Below are 19,076 nucleotides of genomic sequence, written 5' to 3'. Positions count from 1 at the left end.
GAAGAAATCGACGGCCTGGATGCGTTCAACGTCGTGGGCGGCCTGGCTTGCCGATTCGACGGCTGGGGACCCCCTCCGTGCCAACTCGGACGCCTGGAATCGGGCAAAACGGCAGGTCGCATTTTCATGGAGGACACAGGCTTCCACAGCAGACGCTAAGGTGAGGCTCTTTATTTTAAGAAGCTGCTGGCGTAGGCCACTGGAGGCAACGCCAAAAACAATCTGGTCCCTGATCATGGACTCTGTGGTGGTGCCGTAACCGCAGGACTGCGCTAGAATCCGGAGGTGCGTCAAAAAGGGTTGAAAAAGCTCCTCCTTACCTTGCAGGCGTTGCTGAAAGATGTATCTTTCGAAAGTTTCGTTTACTTCAGTTTGAAAGTGCTGGTCCATTTTGAGGATGACCGTGTCATATTTGGCCTGGTTTTCGCCTTCCTCGAACACCAGTGAATTAAAGACATCATTTGGGTGGGGGCCTGCGTAGAAGAGGAGCATTGCAATCTTCGAATCATCCGAGACATTCTGTTTTTCGGTGGCACGGATGTACAGGTCAAATCGCTGCCTGTAGAGCTTCCAGTTGGTGCCTAGGTTCCCCGTGACTTGCATCGGCTGCGGTTTGCCGGTGTGGTCCATGTCCAGAATGGCAGGTTGGTAGGCAGGTATCGATCCACTCCTGTACCATGTGGTGTTGGGTGTTCTAACACACAGAAGAGCCAACACAGTTGCATATGGTACAACACTTGTTTATTTAAACTCACTATTTACAACTTGGTCTTTGCACTCTGCACGTGGGGGGCTCCCTGCTTGTGGTGTTTCAACAGCTCTTTCATGCTTCCTTCTCCCCAGACCTACTGACCTCCAGGTGTCGTGCTCGTGCTTTTTATGTGGTTGGTGTTCTTGTCTGTGATTGGTTGTGGTGTTGTGTACTCTGATTTGCCTGTTAGTGTGTCCATCATGATGTGTGTGTTTGAATATCATGACACGGGAGACATTGTAAGGGATTGTTCAGTAGATCTCAAGAGTTTCAGAAACTTGGATGGTTGAACAGTGGTGCTTATTGATAATATACAACTATTTACATATGTACAAAGTATAACTCTGACTAAGCAGCTTCTGCTTTACTCTTTCCATACAACCCTGTCTACTGTCATATGTCTCTCTAAATCATACTGTGGGCTGTACTATTCTCCAGTCGCACATTAATCCTTGCTATCTCAAACACCCTTAGGTTACACCTCCCCAAGTCTTGACCCAATATATTTACAATGCAACCTTTCTTTCAGTGCGACCCCTTGCCCCACCCCTACTCAAGTCGCTGACTTTATTAATTTTGACAATCTAGAGGCTTGCCAATTCTTCCAGATCTCGCTCTGGTCACATTTGGAGGAGAGATAGGCTCAGCTGTTTTGGGCAAGCTTTGTTGACTGGTATTTGAAATATTTGTGTTCTGTGTTTCCGGCATTTGGTTGTCTCTATTTGACTCACTTTCGCACTCCTCGGAGTTGTATTTTTCCTAACCAATAACCCATCTGCTTTGTTCGGCCACTATTGGCTTGTTCCATCCCTTCCAGAGGGAGGATTCACTCCGTCCCTTCATAACATGAACACGGGTTTTCTTTTTCAGAGGGGTCCACCACGATCTTTCTGGGGGTTGATTGTGTATCTCCATTGCATTTGAATGTTCCTCGTCCATGAGCTCAACTTGCTGTTTGGCTTTCACCGTCACTCTGTATTCATTCCATTTTTAAATAAATTTAGAGTACACAATTCTTTTTACCAAAATTAAGGGGCAATTTAGTTTGGCGAATCCACCTGCCCTGCACATCTTTGGGTTGTGGGGGTGAGATCCACGCAGACACGGGGAGAATGTGAAAACCCCACACGGACAGTGACCCGGGGCTGGGATCGAACCCGGGTCCTCGGCGCCGTGAGGATGCAGTGCTAACCCACTGCGCCACCGTGCTGCCCCACTCTGTATTCATTCCTGTGCCCTTGCATCTCACTGAGGTGTGCTCTGGTGGATTTATTGTCGCTATTCTGTTCCAGCATCATCTTGCTGCTATGGACTTCTACTGGATTGCAGTTTAGGTGCCAGTGGTCCCAGGTTGTGTGACAGCAACCATTGGAGCCTGAGGGTGGGACTCATCGTTCTTTTGCTCGTCACTCTTATGTATGTGTTCTGCTCAAAGTATGGTGGTTTATCTGAAGGTTTGACGGGTCTGACCAAAGAGGAGCTTCTACCGCCTGCAAAAGAATTGGATAAACTGATTCTGCAGGGAGCTAAGTCTATTCAGAGCTGAAATCCCATTGAGAGTCGCTTCACCGGTGGACTGGCAGCTCCATGTAGTTGAAAACAGAGGTTGTTTTGATGACTTCTGTCATTTTGAGGCGGTTAAGGGCAACACAAGCATCCCTGCTTAAGAGAGAAAAGGATTGGTTTCAGATGACATACAAAATTTTGAATATCTGCTTGCCGCCATAACAGAAAGCTTCTACGGTCATCCCTGTGACCGGAAGTCAGATTCCGCCAGGGTCATAGAGTGGTGTGTCTGCCGTTCGTAACCAGAGATCTTTCAACCACAGACCTTTGTCTGAGAGGACTGTCACACTGGTTCCCAAGTCTAATTTGTAGTTGGTGGGGTGACCATTTACAGAGATGTCAGCATTCCAAAAGGAGAATCTGGGCTCCTTCACGTCACACAAGAAACATGGGACGGGATTCTCCAAAATCCTGGTCAAGTGTTGACGCCAGTGTCAAAACCACCGCTAGCGACGCCGGCGTCAACGGGCCTCCAGGCCCAGTCATTCTCCCCGTCCTCGGGGGCTAAAACGGCGCCGGAGTGCTGTGCGCTTCTCCGGTGCCGAAAGCCGGCCTGCCACGGCTGGTGCGGGTCCACGCATGCGCACCACGGCCGTCTCCGCGCCGGCCTGCGGACAAAATGGCGAAACCCTACAGGGGCCCGGCGCGGAGGAACATAGCGCACCCCCCCCCCCGGAAGGAGCGCGCCCACCGATCATTTTCCCCCGATCGCGGGCCTGGCCACCGTGGAGGGCCCCCTCCCCCCGGAGTCCGCTCCCCCACCAGGACGGCCCCCGCAGCCAGAACGCCAACGACCCGCCGGGTAGGACCGTACACAAACGACGTCGGCGGGCACTCGGCCCGTCGAGTGCGCAGAATCGCCGTGGGGGCCGCTTTCAATGGCCCCCAACCAGCGCCACAGCGACCGCGCCGGCGCGATTGCCGCCAATTCTCAGTTGCCGGAGAATCGGCAGCCCAGCGTCGGAGCGGCGTGGCACGCATCCTCCCCCCGGCGCGGCCATGGTTGCTCTTCTTCGTGGTGTGGTACATCAATCTTGTGGACTGTTTAGGGATCCTCCATACATCCCGAAGCCTTAGACTTTTTCAGCTTTCCAAAGTGACCCAGCCAGTTGTAGTTGAATCACTGCGCAGAGTTTGCTGGATATTGCTCTCTCCTGCGAGGTCTTTTGCTCCGCAGTGCTGACGGACATGGGCCAGGATTCTCTGAGCCTCCGCGCCGCAATCGCGCTCGGCGTGAGGGCGGAGGATGGGCGTCAGACCCGCGATCGGGTCCGATGCCCCTCCCGCGATTCTCCGGTCATCGCTGCCAATCACATGCGTGCGGTCAATGCGGCGCCGTTCAGGGGCCATTGAAAGAGGCCCCCGTGGCGTGGTTCGCTCATGGTTCCACCCGGGGGGAGCTCGGAGTGGCGGCTGCGGACCCAGTGAGCGGCCGCCCTGGTGGGGGGTGGGCGGATCCGTCACCCGGGGGGCCTCCAGGATGGCCAGGCTCACGATCGGGGGCCACCGATCGGCGGGCGGGCGCGATCTCGGAGGGGCCTATATTGTCGGAGCTGGCCCGCGGTGTGGGTCCGTCATGTTGTGCGGGGCAGCCGCCACAGGCGGCCGCCGCGCGCATGCACGGACCCGCGGCCAGAAGTGCAAGGCCCTGTATCGGAAGCCGGAGCTGCGAGGATTACTCCAGGGCCCTGCTCGCCCCCTGCAAGACGGAGAATCACTCTGGACTTTCTCCAGGAAAGTCCAGAGTGATTCGCGCCCATTTTCTCGCGGGCGTGGGGACACAGCCCCTTAATCAGAGAATTCCGCCCATGGTCTCCCACCAGCATGTGGCCAGTTTGGGTATTGTCTTCCTTGGCCTGAAGGCTCCCAGCTTTTTGTTGGTTTATGAGGTGGACAGATTTCAGACCATATCTAAAGATTAATTCATTTATTGTCTCGCGACGATGTCTTTGACTCTGGGACCTACTGAGTATAGTATTAATTTGTTCGGCCTCTATCCTCTTATCTAATCCTAAAACCATCTTGTACCCCGAAAATGTTTTTTGTCAAAGATCCCAATTTCTTGCCTGGTCTGGCCCCTCGATCAGCCCAAATTGATCTGGTAGTGTTGATTCATTTCCATGGCTGCTTTTCAACTCAGGGAAGTTCAAATTTAAATGCTGTTTCACATTTAAAGATGGCGCTGCAATAGCCATTTTTTCAATGCTCCTTCCCCCACTTGTTGGGTTTCAGTGGGCACCCACAGAGATCGTCGGCCCTTTCTCAGAGGGATCGACTTCTTGCAATGAATTTTTACACCAAGGGTTTTGGCTCTTTAATACATTTTTGGAGTATTTTATGGCGATCAAAAGGTGATTCGCAGCTAAGGCTGAGTTTGTAAAATCTTTTTTTTTCCGGAGCACGGCTGCCGAGTGGTATGGCGCCAACTCTGAAACCTGGCTGGCTGTGGTGAGTAACAAAACGGTCTGCTCTGACTGATTAATGGCCTGAAAGCTTTAAAAGGCTAGTTCGGCCTTCGAACTGAATTTCGGCTCACACTTGCTCGGTCGTTTGACTCTGCAATCAGTAGGAATTCTCCATGGCCCTCCACATGATCAGGTGGAGTCCTTAAGCTGCACAGTGGATTTTTTTCCTGCCCTTCAGTCTCCACAATAGAGCTTCTTCTTAGACAATCTCCAGCTGTGCCTTCGGTTCAGGTGGACTTCAGTCAGGTCAAGGTGCTGTTCCTTTAGTTTTTCAGACATGGTGTCCTTCATCAGTTTCTTCGGTTCTGGGATCATTCATGAACTGTCGCCATGTTGTTCAGTGGGTCTAACTGAGTGGTTCAGAGACTTGTAACGTTGAACAGTCGTGTTCATTGGTAACACGTAGCTGTATACATATGTACAGACTAGGAGCTAACTTCATGCTGACTTCTCCTTGAATCTCTCCACACAACTCTCTCTCCTGCCTACTGTCATGTTCTCTGCACATTATACTGTGGGCAGTACTGTTCTCCAATCCTATATTATCCCCTTGCTATGCCGAATACCCTAGTACTATAAGGGAGAGGGTGTTCCACTTTAAAAATGCAGATTGAGCTCTAATGACAGCACCGGGTCCTGACTGCTATTTCAAGCAGTGCCACGAGCAGTCCTACAAATGGAGCCTGGTGGCAAAATGTTGGGGTGAGAAGAGGCCAAACCTGGTGCATTTCTGGCTCCTTTCTGCCTTCCTGGTGAGGTCAGGCGAAGCGGGAATACTCCTAACGGCCCCCAAAAAGAAGCTTTAGGTCTCCCACTCCCAGGTGTTAAAATTGCCCAGACCTCACGCTGCGGAGGTCCGGACGGGTTACCACGCATCTCGAACTGCACCACCCTCCTGAGTGGACTGTCAGAAGCAGTTGGTGACGTGGCGGAAGCTATCTCATCGCTGTGTGTTGTGTCTCACATTACAATGGCAACATTTTTTTAAGTCGAAGGAGATAGGATACAGGTCAGCCGTCATCACATTGAATGGTGTTACAGGCTAGAAGGCTGAATAGCCAGCTAATGTTGTGATGTTTCCAACAGGAATATGCCCGCTTACAGAAAAGCAGCAACTTTGAAACGTTTGTGACACATGCTAGCTTGTGCAATAGTAAAACTCAGTGTGCATCTCAAAGGCATATTTTTGGATTTATTTTTAAATGGAGCAGCTTAACAACATTGAAAAACAATGGCAGAGGGCTCCACTTGCAGAGGGCTCCAATGGCAGAGGGCTCCACTTGCAGAGGGCTCCAATGGCAGAGGGCTCCATTTGCAGAGGGCTCCATTGGCAGAAGGCTCCAATGGCAGAGGGCTCCAATGGCAGAGGGCTCCAATGGCAGAGGGCTCCACTGGCAGAGGGCTCCATTTGCAGAGGGCTCCATTGGCAGAAGGCTCCAATGGCAGAGGGCTCCAATGGCAGAGGGCTCCAATGGCAGAGGGCTCCACTGGCAGAGGGCTCCACTTGCAGAGGGCTCCAATGGCAGAGGGCTCCAATGGCAGAGGGCTCCAATGGCAGAGGGCTCCAATGGCAGAGGGCTCCAATGGCAGAGAGCTCCAATGGCAGAGGGCTCCATTTGCAGAGGGCTCCAATGGCAGAGGGGTCCACATGCAGAGGGCTCCAATGGCAGAGGGCTCCAATAGCAGAGGGCTCCACTTGCAGAGGGCTCCATTTGCAGAGGGCTCCAATGGCAGAGGGCTCCACTTGCAGAGGGCTCCACTTGCAGAGGGCTCCAATGGCAGAGGGCTCCAATGGCAGAGGGCTCCAATGGCAGAGGGCTCCAATGGCAGAGGGCTCCAATGGCAGAGGGCTCCACTGGCAGAGGGCTCCAATGGCAGAGGGCTCCACTGGCAGAGGGCTCCAATGGCAGAGGGCTCCACTTGCAGAGAGCTCCAATGGCAGAGGGCTCCAATGGCAGAGGGCTCCACTTGCAGAGGGCTCCACTTGCAGATGGCTCCAATGGCAGAGGGCTCCAATGGCAGAGGGCTCCACTTGCAGAGGGCTCCAATGGCAGAGGGCTCAGAGGGCTCCACTTGCAGAGGGCTCCAATGGCAGAGGGCTCCACTTGCAGAGGGCTCCACTTACAGAGGGCTACAATGGCAGAGGGCTCCAATGGCAGAGGGCTCCAATGGCAGAGGGCTCCAATGGCAGAGGGCTCCAATGGCAGAGGGCTCCAATGGCAGAGGACTCCACTGGCAGAGGGCTCCACTTGCAGAGAGCTCCAATGGCAGAGGGCTCCACTTGCAGAGGGCTCCAATGGCAGAGGGCTCCACTGGCAGAGGGCTCCACTTGCAGAGGGCCCCACTTCCAGAGGGCTCCAATGGCAGAGGGCTCCACTTGCAGAGGGCTCCAATGGCAGAGGGCTCCATGGCAGAGGGCTCCAATGGCAGAGGGCTCCAATGGCAGAGGGCTCCAATGGCAGAGGGCTCCAATGGCAGAGGGCTCCAATGGCAGAGGACTCCACTGGCAGAGGGCTCCAATGGCAGAGGGCTCCAATGGCAGAGGGCTCCAATGGCAGAGGGCTCCAATGGCAGAGGACTCCACTGGCAGAGGGCTCCACTTGCAGAGAGCTCCAATGGCAGAGGGCTCCACTTGCAGAGGGCTCCAATGGCAGAGGGCTCCACTGGCAGAGGGCTCCACTTGCAGAGGGCCCCACTTCCAGAGGGCTCCAATGGCAGAGGGCTCCACTTGCAGAGGGCTCCAATGGCAGAGGGCTCCATGGCAGAGGGCTCCAATGGCAGAGGGCTCCAATGGCAGAGGGCTCCACTTGCAGAGGGCTCCACTTGCAGAGGGCTCCAATGGCAGAGGGCTCCACTGGAAGAGGGCTCCACTGGCAGAGGGCTCCAATGGCAGAGGGCTCCACTTGCAGAGGGCTCCACTTGCAGAGGGCTCCACTTGCAGAGGGCTCCTGTGGCAGAGGGCTCCACTGGCAGAGGGCTCCACTGGCAGAGGGCTCCACTGGCAGAGGGCTCCAATGGCAGAGGGCTCCAATGGCAGAGGACTCCACTGGCAGAGGGCTCCACTTGCAGAGAGCTCCAATGGCAGAGGGCTCCACTTGCAGAGGGCTCCAATGGCAGAGGGCTCCACTGGCAGAGGGCTCCACTTGCAGAGGGCCCCACTTCCAGAGGGCTCCAATGGTAGAGGGCTTCACTTGCAGAGGGCTCCAATGGCAGAGGGCTCCAATGGCAGAGGGCTCCACTTGCAGAGGGCTCCAATGGCAGAGGGCTCCACTGGCAGAGGGCTCCACTGGCAGAGGGCTCCAATGGCAGAGGGCTCCACTTGCAGAGGGCTCCACTTGCAGAGGGCTCCACTTGCAGAGGGCTCCTGTGGCAGAGGGCTCCACTGGCAGAGGGCTCCACTGGCAGAGGGCTCCACTGGCAGAGGGCTCCAATGGCAGAGGGCTCCAATGGCAGAGAGCTCCACTTGCAGAGGGCTCCAATGACAGAGGGCTCCAATGGCAGAGAGCTCCACTTGCAGAGGGCTCCAGTGGCAGAGGGCTCCACTGGCAGAGGGCTCCACTGGCAGAGGGCTCCACTGGCAGAGGGCTCCAATGGCAGAGGGCTCCAATGGCAGAGGGCTCCAATGGCAGAGGGCTGCACTTGCAGAGGGCTGCACTTGCAGAAGGCTCCAATGGCAGAGGGTTCCACTTGCAGAGAGCTCCATTTGCAGAGGGCTCCACTGGCAGAGGGCTCCACTGGCAGAGGGCTCCACTGGCAGAGGGCTCCAATGGCAGAGGGCTCCACTTGCAGAGAGCTCCATTTGCAGAGGGCTCCAGTTGCAGAGGGCTCCAATGGCAGAGGGCTCCACTGGCAGAGGGCTCCAATGGCAGAGGGCTCCACTTGCAGGGGGCTCCAATGGCAGAGGGCTCCACTTGCAGAGGGCTCCACTGGCAGAGGGCTCCACTTGCAGAGGGCTCCAATGGCAGAGGGCTCCAATGGCAGAGGGCTCCACTTGCAGAGGGCTCCAATGGCAGAGGGCTCCAATGGCAGAGGGCTCCACTTGCAGGGGCCTCCAATGGCAGAGGGCTCCACTTGCAGAGAGCTCCACTTGCAGAGGGCCCCACTTGCCACCACCTTTCACACTGGTTGCTCGTAAACAGGAAATTTATCTTGCGAGTCAAAAACACCTGCCGGCACTCTTCTGAAAGATATACAAAAGAAGTAATGAGTTAGTCATACACTTAAAGGCATTGAGTGTTGTTCAGAATCCAGTAGAACTGACTTATAACCAAAAGAGAAAATGCTGGAAAATCTCAGCAGGTCTGGCAGCATCTGTAGGGAGAGAAAAGCGTTTGGACAAAGGATCGTCTGGACTCGAAACGTTAGCTCTTTTCTCTCCCTACAGATGCTGCCAGACTTGCTGAGATTGTCCAGAATTTTGTCTTTTAGTTTCAGATTCCAGCATCCGCAGTAATTTCCTTTTATCCAGAACTGGCTTATAGCCTTGTGCTACAATTGGATCCTGGTGTGGGGCAGCAAAGCCATAGTATGTTGGGTTTGACTGAGCTAAACTGTTTCATCTTCGGACAGAGTGGGAGCTTAAGTAATTTTCTGTCATTTAACTTTTAAAGCAAGGCCAGGTGCCTATCACAAATAACCTGACCATTAACAGGCACAGCAATGCTGAAAACCTTGCTCTTTCATCAGTAATTACACAGAGGACAGGGCATAACTATGGTCCATTCAGAAGTGAGGGTGTGTAACTTGTTAAAATGAAATAGACAGTTTTCTTACCAGCTGTTAGAGGAAGTGAAAGAAGCACCATTATGTGCTGTGCTTCCATATTTTAGAAAAAATGATACAGCATAATTGGCAATGGTCATTCCCATCTGCCATTGAATGGTTGTACATCCGAGGCGATATCTGCTACATGTGAGGAATAGCTCACTGAGGAGGAAGCTCTTCGCATTAGTGATTTAGAAACGTGGACCCCTCTGTCCTTGGGGCTGTTCAACTATTCAATCAAAATACGGTCCATTTACTGTGTTTGATCCGTATCCCTTAATACCCTGACCTAAGTAAAACCCATCAATCTCATTTTGAATATTTCAATTGATCCAGCATCCATGGCCCCAAGGGGGAGAGAACTGCAGGTTTCCACTATCATATGAGTTCACTCCTGATGAACCTGCCTCTCATTGTAAGATTGCACTTCACTATTCTAGATTCCCCACCAGCTTCTCAGTTTCAAATCCGTTCACCATTTGAAGGACCCCAATTAGGTCATTCCTCAAACCTCTAATCTCAAGGGAATACAGGTTCACCTCACGTATGCTGCTGATGGCCCCATACTGCTTATCATGGGCAAATGCAGTGGTTGATTCTCCTTAAGTAAGGGGGCAACATGCTCCGTGAGTGAGTTTCATGCGTAATAAAGAAGTTTAAAAAAACTGTGGTAATCTTTCATCAGTGGGATGTAATGAAACGAATGAGGAAAATGTGTAATAATAATAATAATAATTTTTTCTTGTCACAAGTATGAAGTGACTGTGAAAAGCCCCTAGTCGCCACATTCCGGCGCCTGTTCGGGTAAGCTGGTACGGGAATTGAACCCGCGCTGTTGGCCTTGTTCTGCATCACAAACCAGCTGTCTAGCCCACTGAAGGTTGCCCAATGGAATATTAGAGGTGATGCCATCTCTTTTTAAAGGATGCATGAGCCAGAGAGCATTGTATATCATACTCCAACCCATTTTGGACAGCTCCCCACTGACTTGTGGAGTGACGTTTAAGATATGAATTTGAATCCAACATAAACAAATGAAAGGATATGCATCATCTCCAAAATGAATATGAACCCAGGCCCAGAAATCCTATAAGGAATTCTATCATTTCTGAGAAAGGGATATCTGACCACTCAGTGTCATTGTAATGCTTTTGCAACATAATGATGCACATTGATATGATTTATATTTGTTGCTTCTCAAATACTTTCAACATGGGTGGACATGAAATCACTTTGAAAGAATTTGAGAGAAATCAGCTAGTGGGACAATCTAAACAATGAGTGGAATACGTTTTCATTTGACCCAGCATTAAGTAGATCAGTCATGCGAACGATGCTGATCATAAATCTTAACATGGGGCAGCACGGTGGCGCAGTGAGTTAGCCCTGATGCCTCACGGCGCCGAGGTCCCAGGTTCGATCCTGGCTCTGGGTCACTCTCCATGTGGAGTTTGCACATTCTCTCCGTGTTTGCGTGGGTTTCGCCCCCACAACCTAAAGATGTGCAGGCTAGGTGGATTGGCCTCGCTAAATTGCCCCTTAATTGGATAAAAATTAATTGGGTACTCTAAATTTATATTTTAAAAAATCTTAACATGATTCCTTCTGAGTCCTCCGTTACGTTTTTGTGCCATGACTCGGCAGGATCAGTTTAAGTGATGCTGCTAATCATAATCCTTCCCTTGTATGTCCTCCTTCCTCCAAAAGTAGTTCCTCTGTTTTTGAATTCTTGCTTGGTGCTGGAAATCCACAACTGGACTAGATTGCTTGTCTTACAGCAAACCTTTAATCCATCATTCGGAAGGTTATGTTTTATTGCACTTCCTTGTCTTTTGGTTGATCTGTGTGCCATGAAAGACAGAAGAATACTGATGCACCCCAATGACTCGGTGGGTAAAACAACTATGGCCTGAGTTTTTAGGATGGCAGTGGTTCGGCCCCCACCCAGCCGACTCTGGCTGTCTTGCAGCCAATTTACACAAAAGAGCTTTAATTCGCCTTAGGCAGGACTTCCGCTCCTCATTTGGGAGGATGCTCCACCTTGGAGAGCTCTCCAGTCTCTGCAGCAACTGCGCTGTACTGACCGAGAGAGGAACTGCAAGAAGCTGCCAGAAGCTACATCCCAGAAACTAGGGGCCCAGGTAAGTGTCAGGGGTCCCAGGGTGGGGAGGGTAGGGAGGGCCTAGGGGGGTCGCGAAAGGGGCGATCGGGGTCTCATGGGATAAGCTAGGGAGGGAAGATAGGAGGTCCGGAGGTCACTAGGCCTTAAAGGAGAGTGTCCCCCCCTTAAGGGAGGGATCTTCTGATGGTGGCGACCCTTCCCCATACCTGCCCAAGATCTAATGTTCTTTATTTTGGGGTTTCCCCTACGGAGCTTCAAACGACCTACCAGCCTAAAAATTGAGGTTGGGTGGAAAACACCGCTTAATTGGAATTAATTAGCCACTTAAGGGTCACCATTGGGACACGAGTGAGCTTCCTGTCGGAAGCCTATCCCACCCTAGTGTAAAGTTGTGAAGAGGTCAGAGCGGGCAGGAACCCGAAGAGAATCCCATCTCTGCAATTTCACACTCCAAACCCCCTACCCTACACCCCCTGCACCCAGACTCATTCTATGGCTTATGCTAGCTGAGCTGACCACACCCAGGCCATAACAGGATGAGCCTCAGTGTGCCCTTGGAAAAGTGATTGAGAACTCTTGATTCTGCTCTGAGTCAGTATCCAGTGACCAATTCAAGAAAGGTTGTATGTGTGGACGTTAACTGAAGGCAACAATCAAGCTCATGTGTAATGTCCGCCATGTCTGAATGGCTTACCGATGTTCACTGCCTAGGATTTCTCTGGGATGGCGAATGGCCAAGCGGATGTCGAGCTCTGTCAGTGCCAATAGAATTAACCACCTTCCAAGGTAGCACCTTTGAAAATTTCAAAATAATACAGGATAAGCCTCAGACGGTTCAGTAAAGGACCGCACCATTGCAGTTTTGCTAGGAGACATCAGTCTCAGTCATCTGGGAGGGAGGAAGGCAGAGTGAATGAAAACAAAGGAGATAGATTGTTTGACTGGAGAGTGAGAGGAAAACACGCTGCAAATATACAACAGGTCAGCCAGCATATAAATAGATGTTTTGGGGGGGAATATTTCATTAGATTTAGATAACACTGGCAATAAACGCAAAACATTTGTATGGACTTGGTTTCCCTTGCCTCCCTCTCCCGCTGACGGATAATATAGTTAAGTCAAGCTATTTATTTTTGGGAACTGGGGACTAACTGTAAAAGAACGAAATGGGTTAATGTCCTTGTGTGGTTCCTGCATGTACGGCACAGAAATGAAAAGTGCAATGCCAGAAGACGCTATTGGCTTCCAAGAAAACCGCAGCAAAGATCTGCAAACAACTGAAAATAAAACCACAATGTGTTCTGCACGCTAATCTTTGAAAATATGGAGGATTCAGAGCGCTTGATAAACATTTCATAATGTTTCCATTTAAATCCATCTGTGGCAAGTCTACGGGCCAAAGCATTTTGAAGTGCAGAAAAGGCAGTTACTTTGAGATGTATATATCTTTAGCAGGCAGTATTTGAGCTCCTCAGCCTGCTCAATGGGTATATCCAATACATGTGTGTACCGAAATGTACAGAGCAGGAAAGTCACAAGTTTCATCTTTTGCCCGTTCTGTTTTCGCTGATACGCTAGGATCGAGTGCAGCAGTCAGATTTAATGTCCCTGATTTAGGGGAGAGGTGGGGAGGAAATCCATACTTGACCAGAATGCAGTGACCCCTGCTGGAAAGTGCTGATATGCAGCTATCAAGTATAGTCATGATTCACGCCACTTCCAATGCCTCTGTTCAGTCAACCAACCTGCCAACATTCACTGCCTAAATCCTACACATGCAAAACATTCCCTTGCTTGAAGAACTGGAGAGTTGCTGGCAGTTGTGGAACTGTACACCAGAATCATTCAGGAGAGTTGGGAAATATACTCGGGACACATTCACAGCTCAGTCTACTGTGTATACAAATTAATGGATTTTTAAAGAATGGTTAATTAAGATAGTTTGATGTTTTCCTTGATTTCTGAAAACCAATTTTGATACATAATATTGAGTTGAATTGTGAGGCGGGGGTTGGTAATTAAAATCCACCAGACCTGAATGTATACCACAACTTTTAAACAGAGTAACATATATCATTTTTCCGCAAGATTGAACAGGAACCCAGGTGTAACCCCATGATCCATACTCCCAGTAAAGAAACTGCATGTTAAAGAAATATTGGTCAGAGATAGGCTACAATATTGTAATCCCCATTCTCCTGGCCAGTAACTCTTCATGCTGGGAGCAGGAGATAATGGAACTAGCCTTTATATCTGAGCAGATATTGGGGGCAGCACAGTGGCACAGTGGTTAGCACTGCTGCCTACGGCACTGAGGACCTGGGTTTGAATCCCGGCCCCGGGTCACTGTCCGTGTGGAGTTTGCACATTCACCCAGTGTCTGCGTGGGTTTCACCCCCACAACCCAAAAGATGTGCATTGTAGGTGGATTGGCTACGCTAATTTGTCCCTTAATTGGAAAAAAATAATTGGGTACTCTACATTTCTAAAAATAAATCTGAGCAGACATTACAGTAGAAATTGGTATATGTTCCGTCCATTTGCCAGGTATAAAATGGGCACAGTGGTATTGATTCAGAAGTGGGGCAGCCGAACCCCAATCAGCATCAGTTGCTAAACTCATGGGGCTCATTTTTGGGGCACCAACAGGCATTAGGGCCATTTAAAATGTTAACGAAGGAACTTAGTTACTGATGATCAGAGCAAGCTTGACGTCAGCTAAGCTTACAAGCCTTCAATGGTCCCTGTGACTGCCAGGTCAGCATGATTAAAATTTAAAAGATCTCAACATGCAGTGAGGAGGACCAGGAATTATTCCTCCAACTCAGCAGTCCTGTTGATTGGCCAATTCAACCCACTCCACCCTCTCATGATGCATCCCGACTTTCTGGAACTTGCTTGAGGGATCGTGAAGTAAGTGGGCCAACGTGTGAGGTGAGCTGCCTGTGCAGGTACAGCCAGTGCCAGAATTTGTAGCTGAGATCTCAGGACCGATTTTATGTTTCAGACTAATTTCTAGCATGTTGCATACAAAAGAGCAAGCAGTATGTAAGTGGCTGGCAGAAATGACAAATGTGTTTCTTTTTAAAAAAATATATTTTATTAAAGTTTCCCCCCCCCCCCCCTTCCCCTCCAGTACTCATCCAGTGCCGGACACGACCAGAACATGTGTGTGTGGTTCGCCGGGCTTCCCAAGCACCTCCCGCACCTGTCCTCCACTCCGAAGAACCTGCTCAGTCTTGCTCCCGTCATATGTGCTCTGTGTAGAACCTTAAATTGTATCAGGCTAAAGAAATGTGTTTCTATATGCAGCATAATCTTGATTATTGTCCCGAAGGTTGTATGCTCTGATTCTAACTGTCAATGTTTATGTTGTACAGGTTTGCATCGGTCACCTCAAGGTCCTGAACTGGCTGCTTTATATTCTTTGTCTCCTGGTAGTGTAGGACAGATCACCCCGACAGTGGGCTGGTAAGTGATGCACCAGAAAGCCTGACCAGAGGATCGTACCTCAGAGCTGTAAGAGAACCAAGGATGTTGGCCTTGTGCTTTGCTCTCCCTGCTCAAAGCACAAAGCAACAAAAAGCCATGTCATGTGGCTGCTCACCTCAACAATCTCTGAAGTTTTCAGTGATGCTGTCATCTTGGATTCTTTTTGGTTTTATTGCTGACCCACAGACTAATCCAGTTCTTTGAAAAGGGTCATTATTTTTGTGTTGAGATGTAGACCGAGGAATCACACTGGGGTTCCGGAGGCTTTGCTCACATTTATAGGTGGCTGTGTTTTGAAAGGAATTTATTTCATTCGGGTGTTCGAGAAAGCCATGGTGCTAACAGTAGCAATCACAATACTATGGAAAAAGAGTGGTGTCATTGGAGTAAAGCATTCATATTCCTGTTTTGCGTTGAGCTCAGCTTAGTGATGGTTGAAACTGTTAATGTTAATCTGCTTTTGAGAGCTGGTAATTTACCTTAAAGCATGACTATAATCTCAGTTAACCATAGCAGTGGCAGTATTATCCAAAAGGCAAATTAAATAATTAACTCTGAAAGTATATACGTTTTGCTTAAGTTTCCTCTCTTAAAATTCAATTTAGAACATGTGTGCTGAAGGAGAATGATGCATCTGGAAAGATCTGCATTCCCAAATGGATTTTGGAATAGGATAGTGCCAATAAGTGCCTGGTTTGATACCTGCAATAACCTTTGATTTGTCCCACCAAGCAACAGGCTACACTTGGCTGGCTGTCTACAGTTATTGCCGTAGTGTCTTGGCATCAGATAGTCTTTGTGTTACTCATGCCAGTTAATTATCAATAACAATCTTATTTATTACTGGATTAAAATTTGAAATTTCAGTTTCTGTATAGATGGACATGTCATTTGCTGTTATTTTCCTTAGTTACATTCAAGTCCATGCTGATTCAGCCGCATTACTAATTTATTCATTTATAACTGTACAACACATTCACGATAAGCAACCTGTCAGCCAAAGCACAGACCTCCGTGATTTCTCTCATCGGTGTGAGTTATAAGATCCAACATGTTGGATTATCTGAGTTGTCATTCTTCTATGTATGAGCTACTTTCAGTTGAAGTACAGAGATTGGGATGGAAAAACATTTTATTTATTTATTATTTTTTCCCCCCTTCCCTTATGTTCTCTTTCTTCCTTCTTGGACCACATACAATGCCTAGCGCGTGTGGAGGTGGGCATGACGTCCCCTGATTTCTGCCCATGTCACACTACGAACGGCTGCTAAGAGGTTATACAGTAACAGTGTGCTAGGTGGCAGGGACACACCCTGGCCAGAATTTTCTCAATGGAATTTTTGCTGATTCGATAACTTTTCCATCCCGCCAGCAACAGGTCCCTCCTGTCGAAAAATTCTGGCCCGTGCAGAAAGGTAGCTAGTCTCATCGGGTCACTACTCTGGATAGCATGCCTGGTTTCATTCACTCATCACATGTAAGGAGCCACAGGTGTTATGTTATGTCCCAGCACCTGGGAATACCCTTTGGAAAAAACTCTTTGGCAAAGTTCCCTCGCAAATAAGAGGCGGGATTCTCCGTCAGCGGGATTTTCCGTTTCGCTGGCAGGCACTCACGCCCGTGGATTTTCCAACAGCGTGGGGGTGGCCACAATTGGTAAGGCCCATTGGCTGGCTGCCGGGACAGAGGATCCTGCTGCCGGTGGGGGAGCGCCACGCCATAAAACGGATCTGGCGAGACGGAGAATCCCGCCCCATATTTCTCAAAATATTGTACACATCTCGAATTATGTTGAAGGGCACTAACAATTGGTGTGCAGGCAATCTTCTGTAATCAATTCTATTTGTGTTTCCCCCTTGATCTGAAAAATATTTGGCATATTTCAATTACGTTTTGTGCCCTCATCATATTCATAAATAGCAAAGCTGCATTTATCCTGAGCAGTGCTGAAAATTGGCCGAATTTGTAAAATAAAGTCGCCATAGTCCTAGATGTCCATAGACTGCTTTCCCCTTTGAGGGGGAGAGCTGACTGGTGGTGAGTTAACCTCAGGTATTAACCTCAATAATTTTGGATCTATCTTGTGTTCCAATGATTTAAATCACTCCTGAAATGCACTGTTCTCATGTTTTCCTGTTGCTCTCAGGGCAATTGAACTGACTGGGGTATGCATAGAATTATAGAATCCCTACATTGCAGAAGGAGGCCATTCGGCCCAACGGGTCTGCACCGAACCTCCATTGGAGCACCCTACCTAGGCCCACTCCCCTGCCCTATCCCCTTAACCCCGTAACCCCATCTAACATTTGGACACCAAAGGGCAATTTAGCATGGCCAATCCACCTAACCTGCACATCTTTGGACTGTGGGAGGAAACCGAAGCACCCGGAGGAAACCCACGCAGACACGGGGAGAACGTGCAAACTCCACAAACAGAGCCACCCAAGGTCAGAATCAAACCCGGGTCCCTGGTGCTGTGTATTGAACCAGTAAAGCTGTGATTTGTTCTCCAAGTCATGCTCAGTAAGTTGATTTCTGAATGCCCTTTAAGGGCCATCTAATTGCCATCAAAGTCACCCCCTACATTATAGTACACTCATGTGGATGGTGAATGAGGGCAGTAATTGTATCTGATACTTCAAAATTTTATCGCCTGATGGCATTCACTATTTAGTCCCACAAATGAAGAATTTGGGTCAGATACCAGACACGCACTAACATCTATGGGACCACACACCATCATAAGTCACTGCTTTCAATAGTGGAAGGAACAAAGGGGAAGAAAAGGAGAAAACTGTTAAACAGCTTTTGAAATAGGAATCTCCCAGCAACCAGAGAGCGTGTTTTCATCCCAGCATTCTGGGCTGAACTGGAGCCCAGGATCCAGAGGTGAAAGAGGAGCAATTCACTGAACCATCCAGATCCCTTCAAGTCAGGTTTTTACATCTCAGTCTCTTCAAACCCGTATGAAACAAAGCAAAAATATCAACACTTTACAGAATGGTACTTTCACTGATGAAGTGTAGTTTGTCTTTGTTAAGCTCATAGATAAAGGCTGTGAAGCCCAACAGCTGATAGATCCTTTTTTCCCCTGATCCCAGGCAAGGTCAGTCTGTCTATCCAATTACATCATGTGGATTTAGACAACCTTACTCCTCACCGCTTCCACCCAGCACTTCCATATCCAGGTAGGTATGGGCTGTGTGAGACTAGCTAGTGGCAAAGCCAGTCTCATAGCTTGCAGCTTCTGCCAAGACATGTCCAGTAGGCACCGCGGCAACAATTGGTGGTTTGATTCTCGGGATAGACCTAGCAAAATGCTGAACCTGGGCCTCAGTTCCAATCAGCACTCACCCGTTTGTAGATACCACCTCTCAACTGTTTAAGGTGGCTGAGGCCTGGTGAGTACTGAGCCCCAGGTATTGCTTTCCATGTGCCCTCACTGTCTAATAACAGGATCATTCTCCAAAATTGTGACATCAGAACATTGTTCCTTTTGTTACACCCACAACAAACTTTGCAACTATTGAAAATTCCACTATTTCTCTAAATTAAATGTTGATATTTATTTGTCATACGAGAATAACTATCAGAAGTAATATTGCACGTGATGCTTCCCAGCACCTGAATAATGTGTGCCTGGTGATACTAAGCCTGTTGTGTGTGTTCATAAGATGAACAGCAATATTGATGACTCCATGGTAGAGGATGACTCTATAAATGTGATAATGTATTTGTGTGTTTACAAAATGAGCTGTGTTGCACAGTGAAACCTGGTTGAATATTTTTGATCCTTAGTTCTACTCAACATCCCAATTATACCGGTCCATTAGCCATGTGGGGGGTGGTGGGGGTAGATGAGAGGGGTAAAAATGTTCTGAACTGTTCCAAGGTGATGGTCAGCGTGGTTACTGAG

General features: G+C 49.3%; 1 protein-coding gene and 1 long non-coding RNA gene across 14 annotated transcripts in view; one reads left to right on the top strand and one right to left on the bottom strand.

The window, feature by feature from the left end:
* The window catches only part of LOC140427025 (transcription factor 7-like 2), a 309,025-nt gene that overhangs the window by 245,506 nt on the left and 44,443 nt on the right, over positions 1-19,076 (top strand). For 11 of the 13 annotated variants that reach the window (XM_072512431.1, XM_072512430.1, XM_072512437.1 and 8 more), the window contains 2 exons: positions 15,049-15,139; positions 18,262-18,348. In XM_072512431.1, the coding sequence (XP_072368532.1) occupies positions 15,049-15,139; positions 18,262-18,348 (178 nt within the window). The remainder of the gene's footprint in view (positions 1-15,048; positions 15,140-18,261; positions 18,349-19,076) is intronic. The other 2 variants (XM_072512433.1, XM_072512432.1) reach the window with 1 other exon arrangement.
* LOC140427027 (uncharacterized) overlaps positions 1-19,076 on the bottom strand; it is a 73,816-nt gene that overhangs the window by 11,087 nt on the left and 43,653 nt on the right. The window lies entirely within an intron of this gene.

This window comes from Scyliorhinus torazame, chromosome 7, assembly GCF_047496885.1.
Source record: "Scyliorhinus torazame isolate Kashiwa2021f chromosome 7, sScyTor2.1, whole genome shotgun sequence".
NCBI classification, from domain to species: Eukaryota; Metazoa; Chordata; class Chondrichthyes; order Carcharhiniformes; family Scyliorhinidae; genus Scyliorhinus; species Scyliorhinus torazame.
This window is presented reverse-complemented; position numbering and strand designations above follow the sequence as displayed.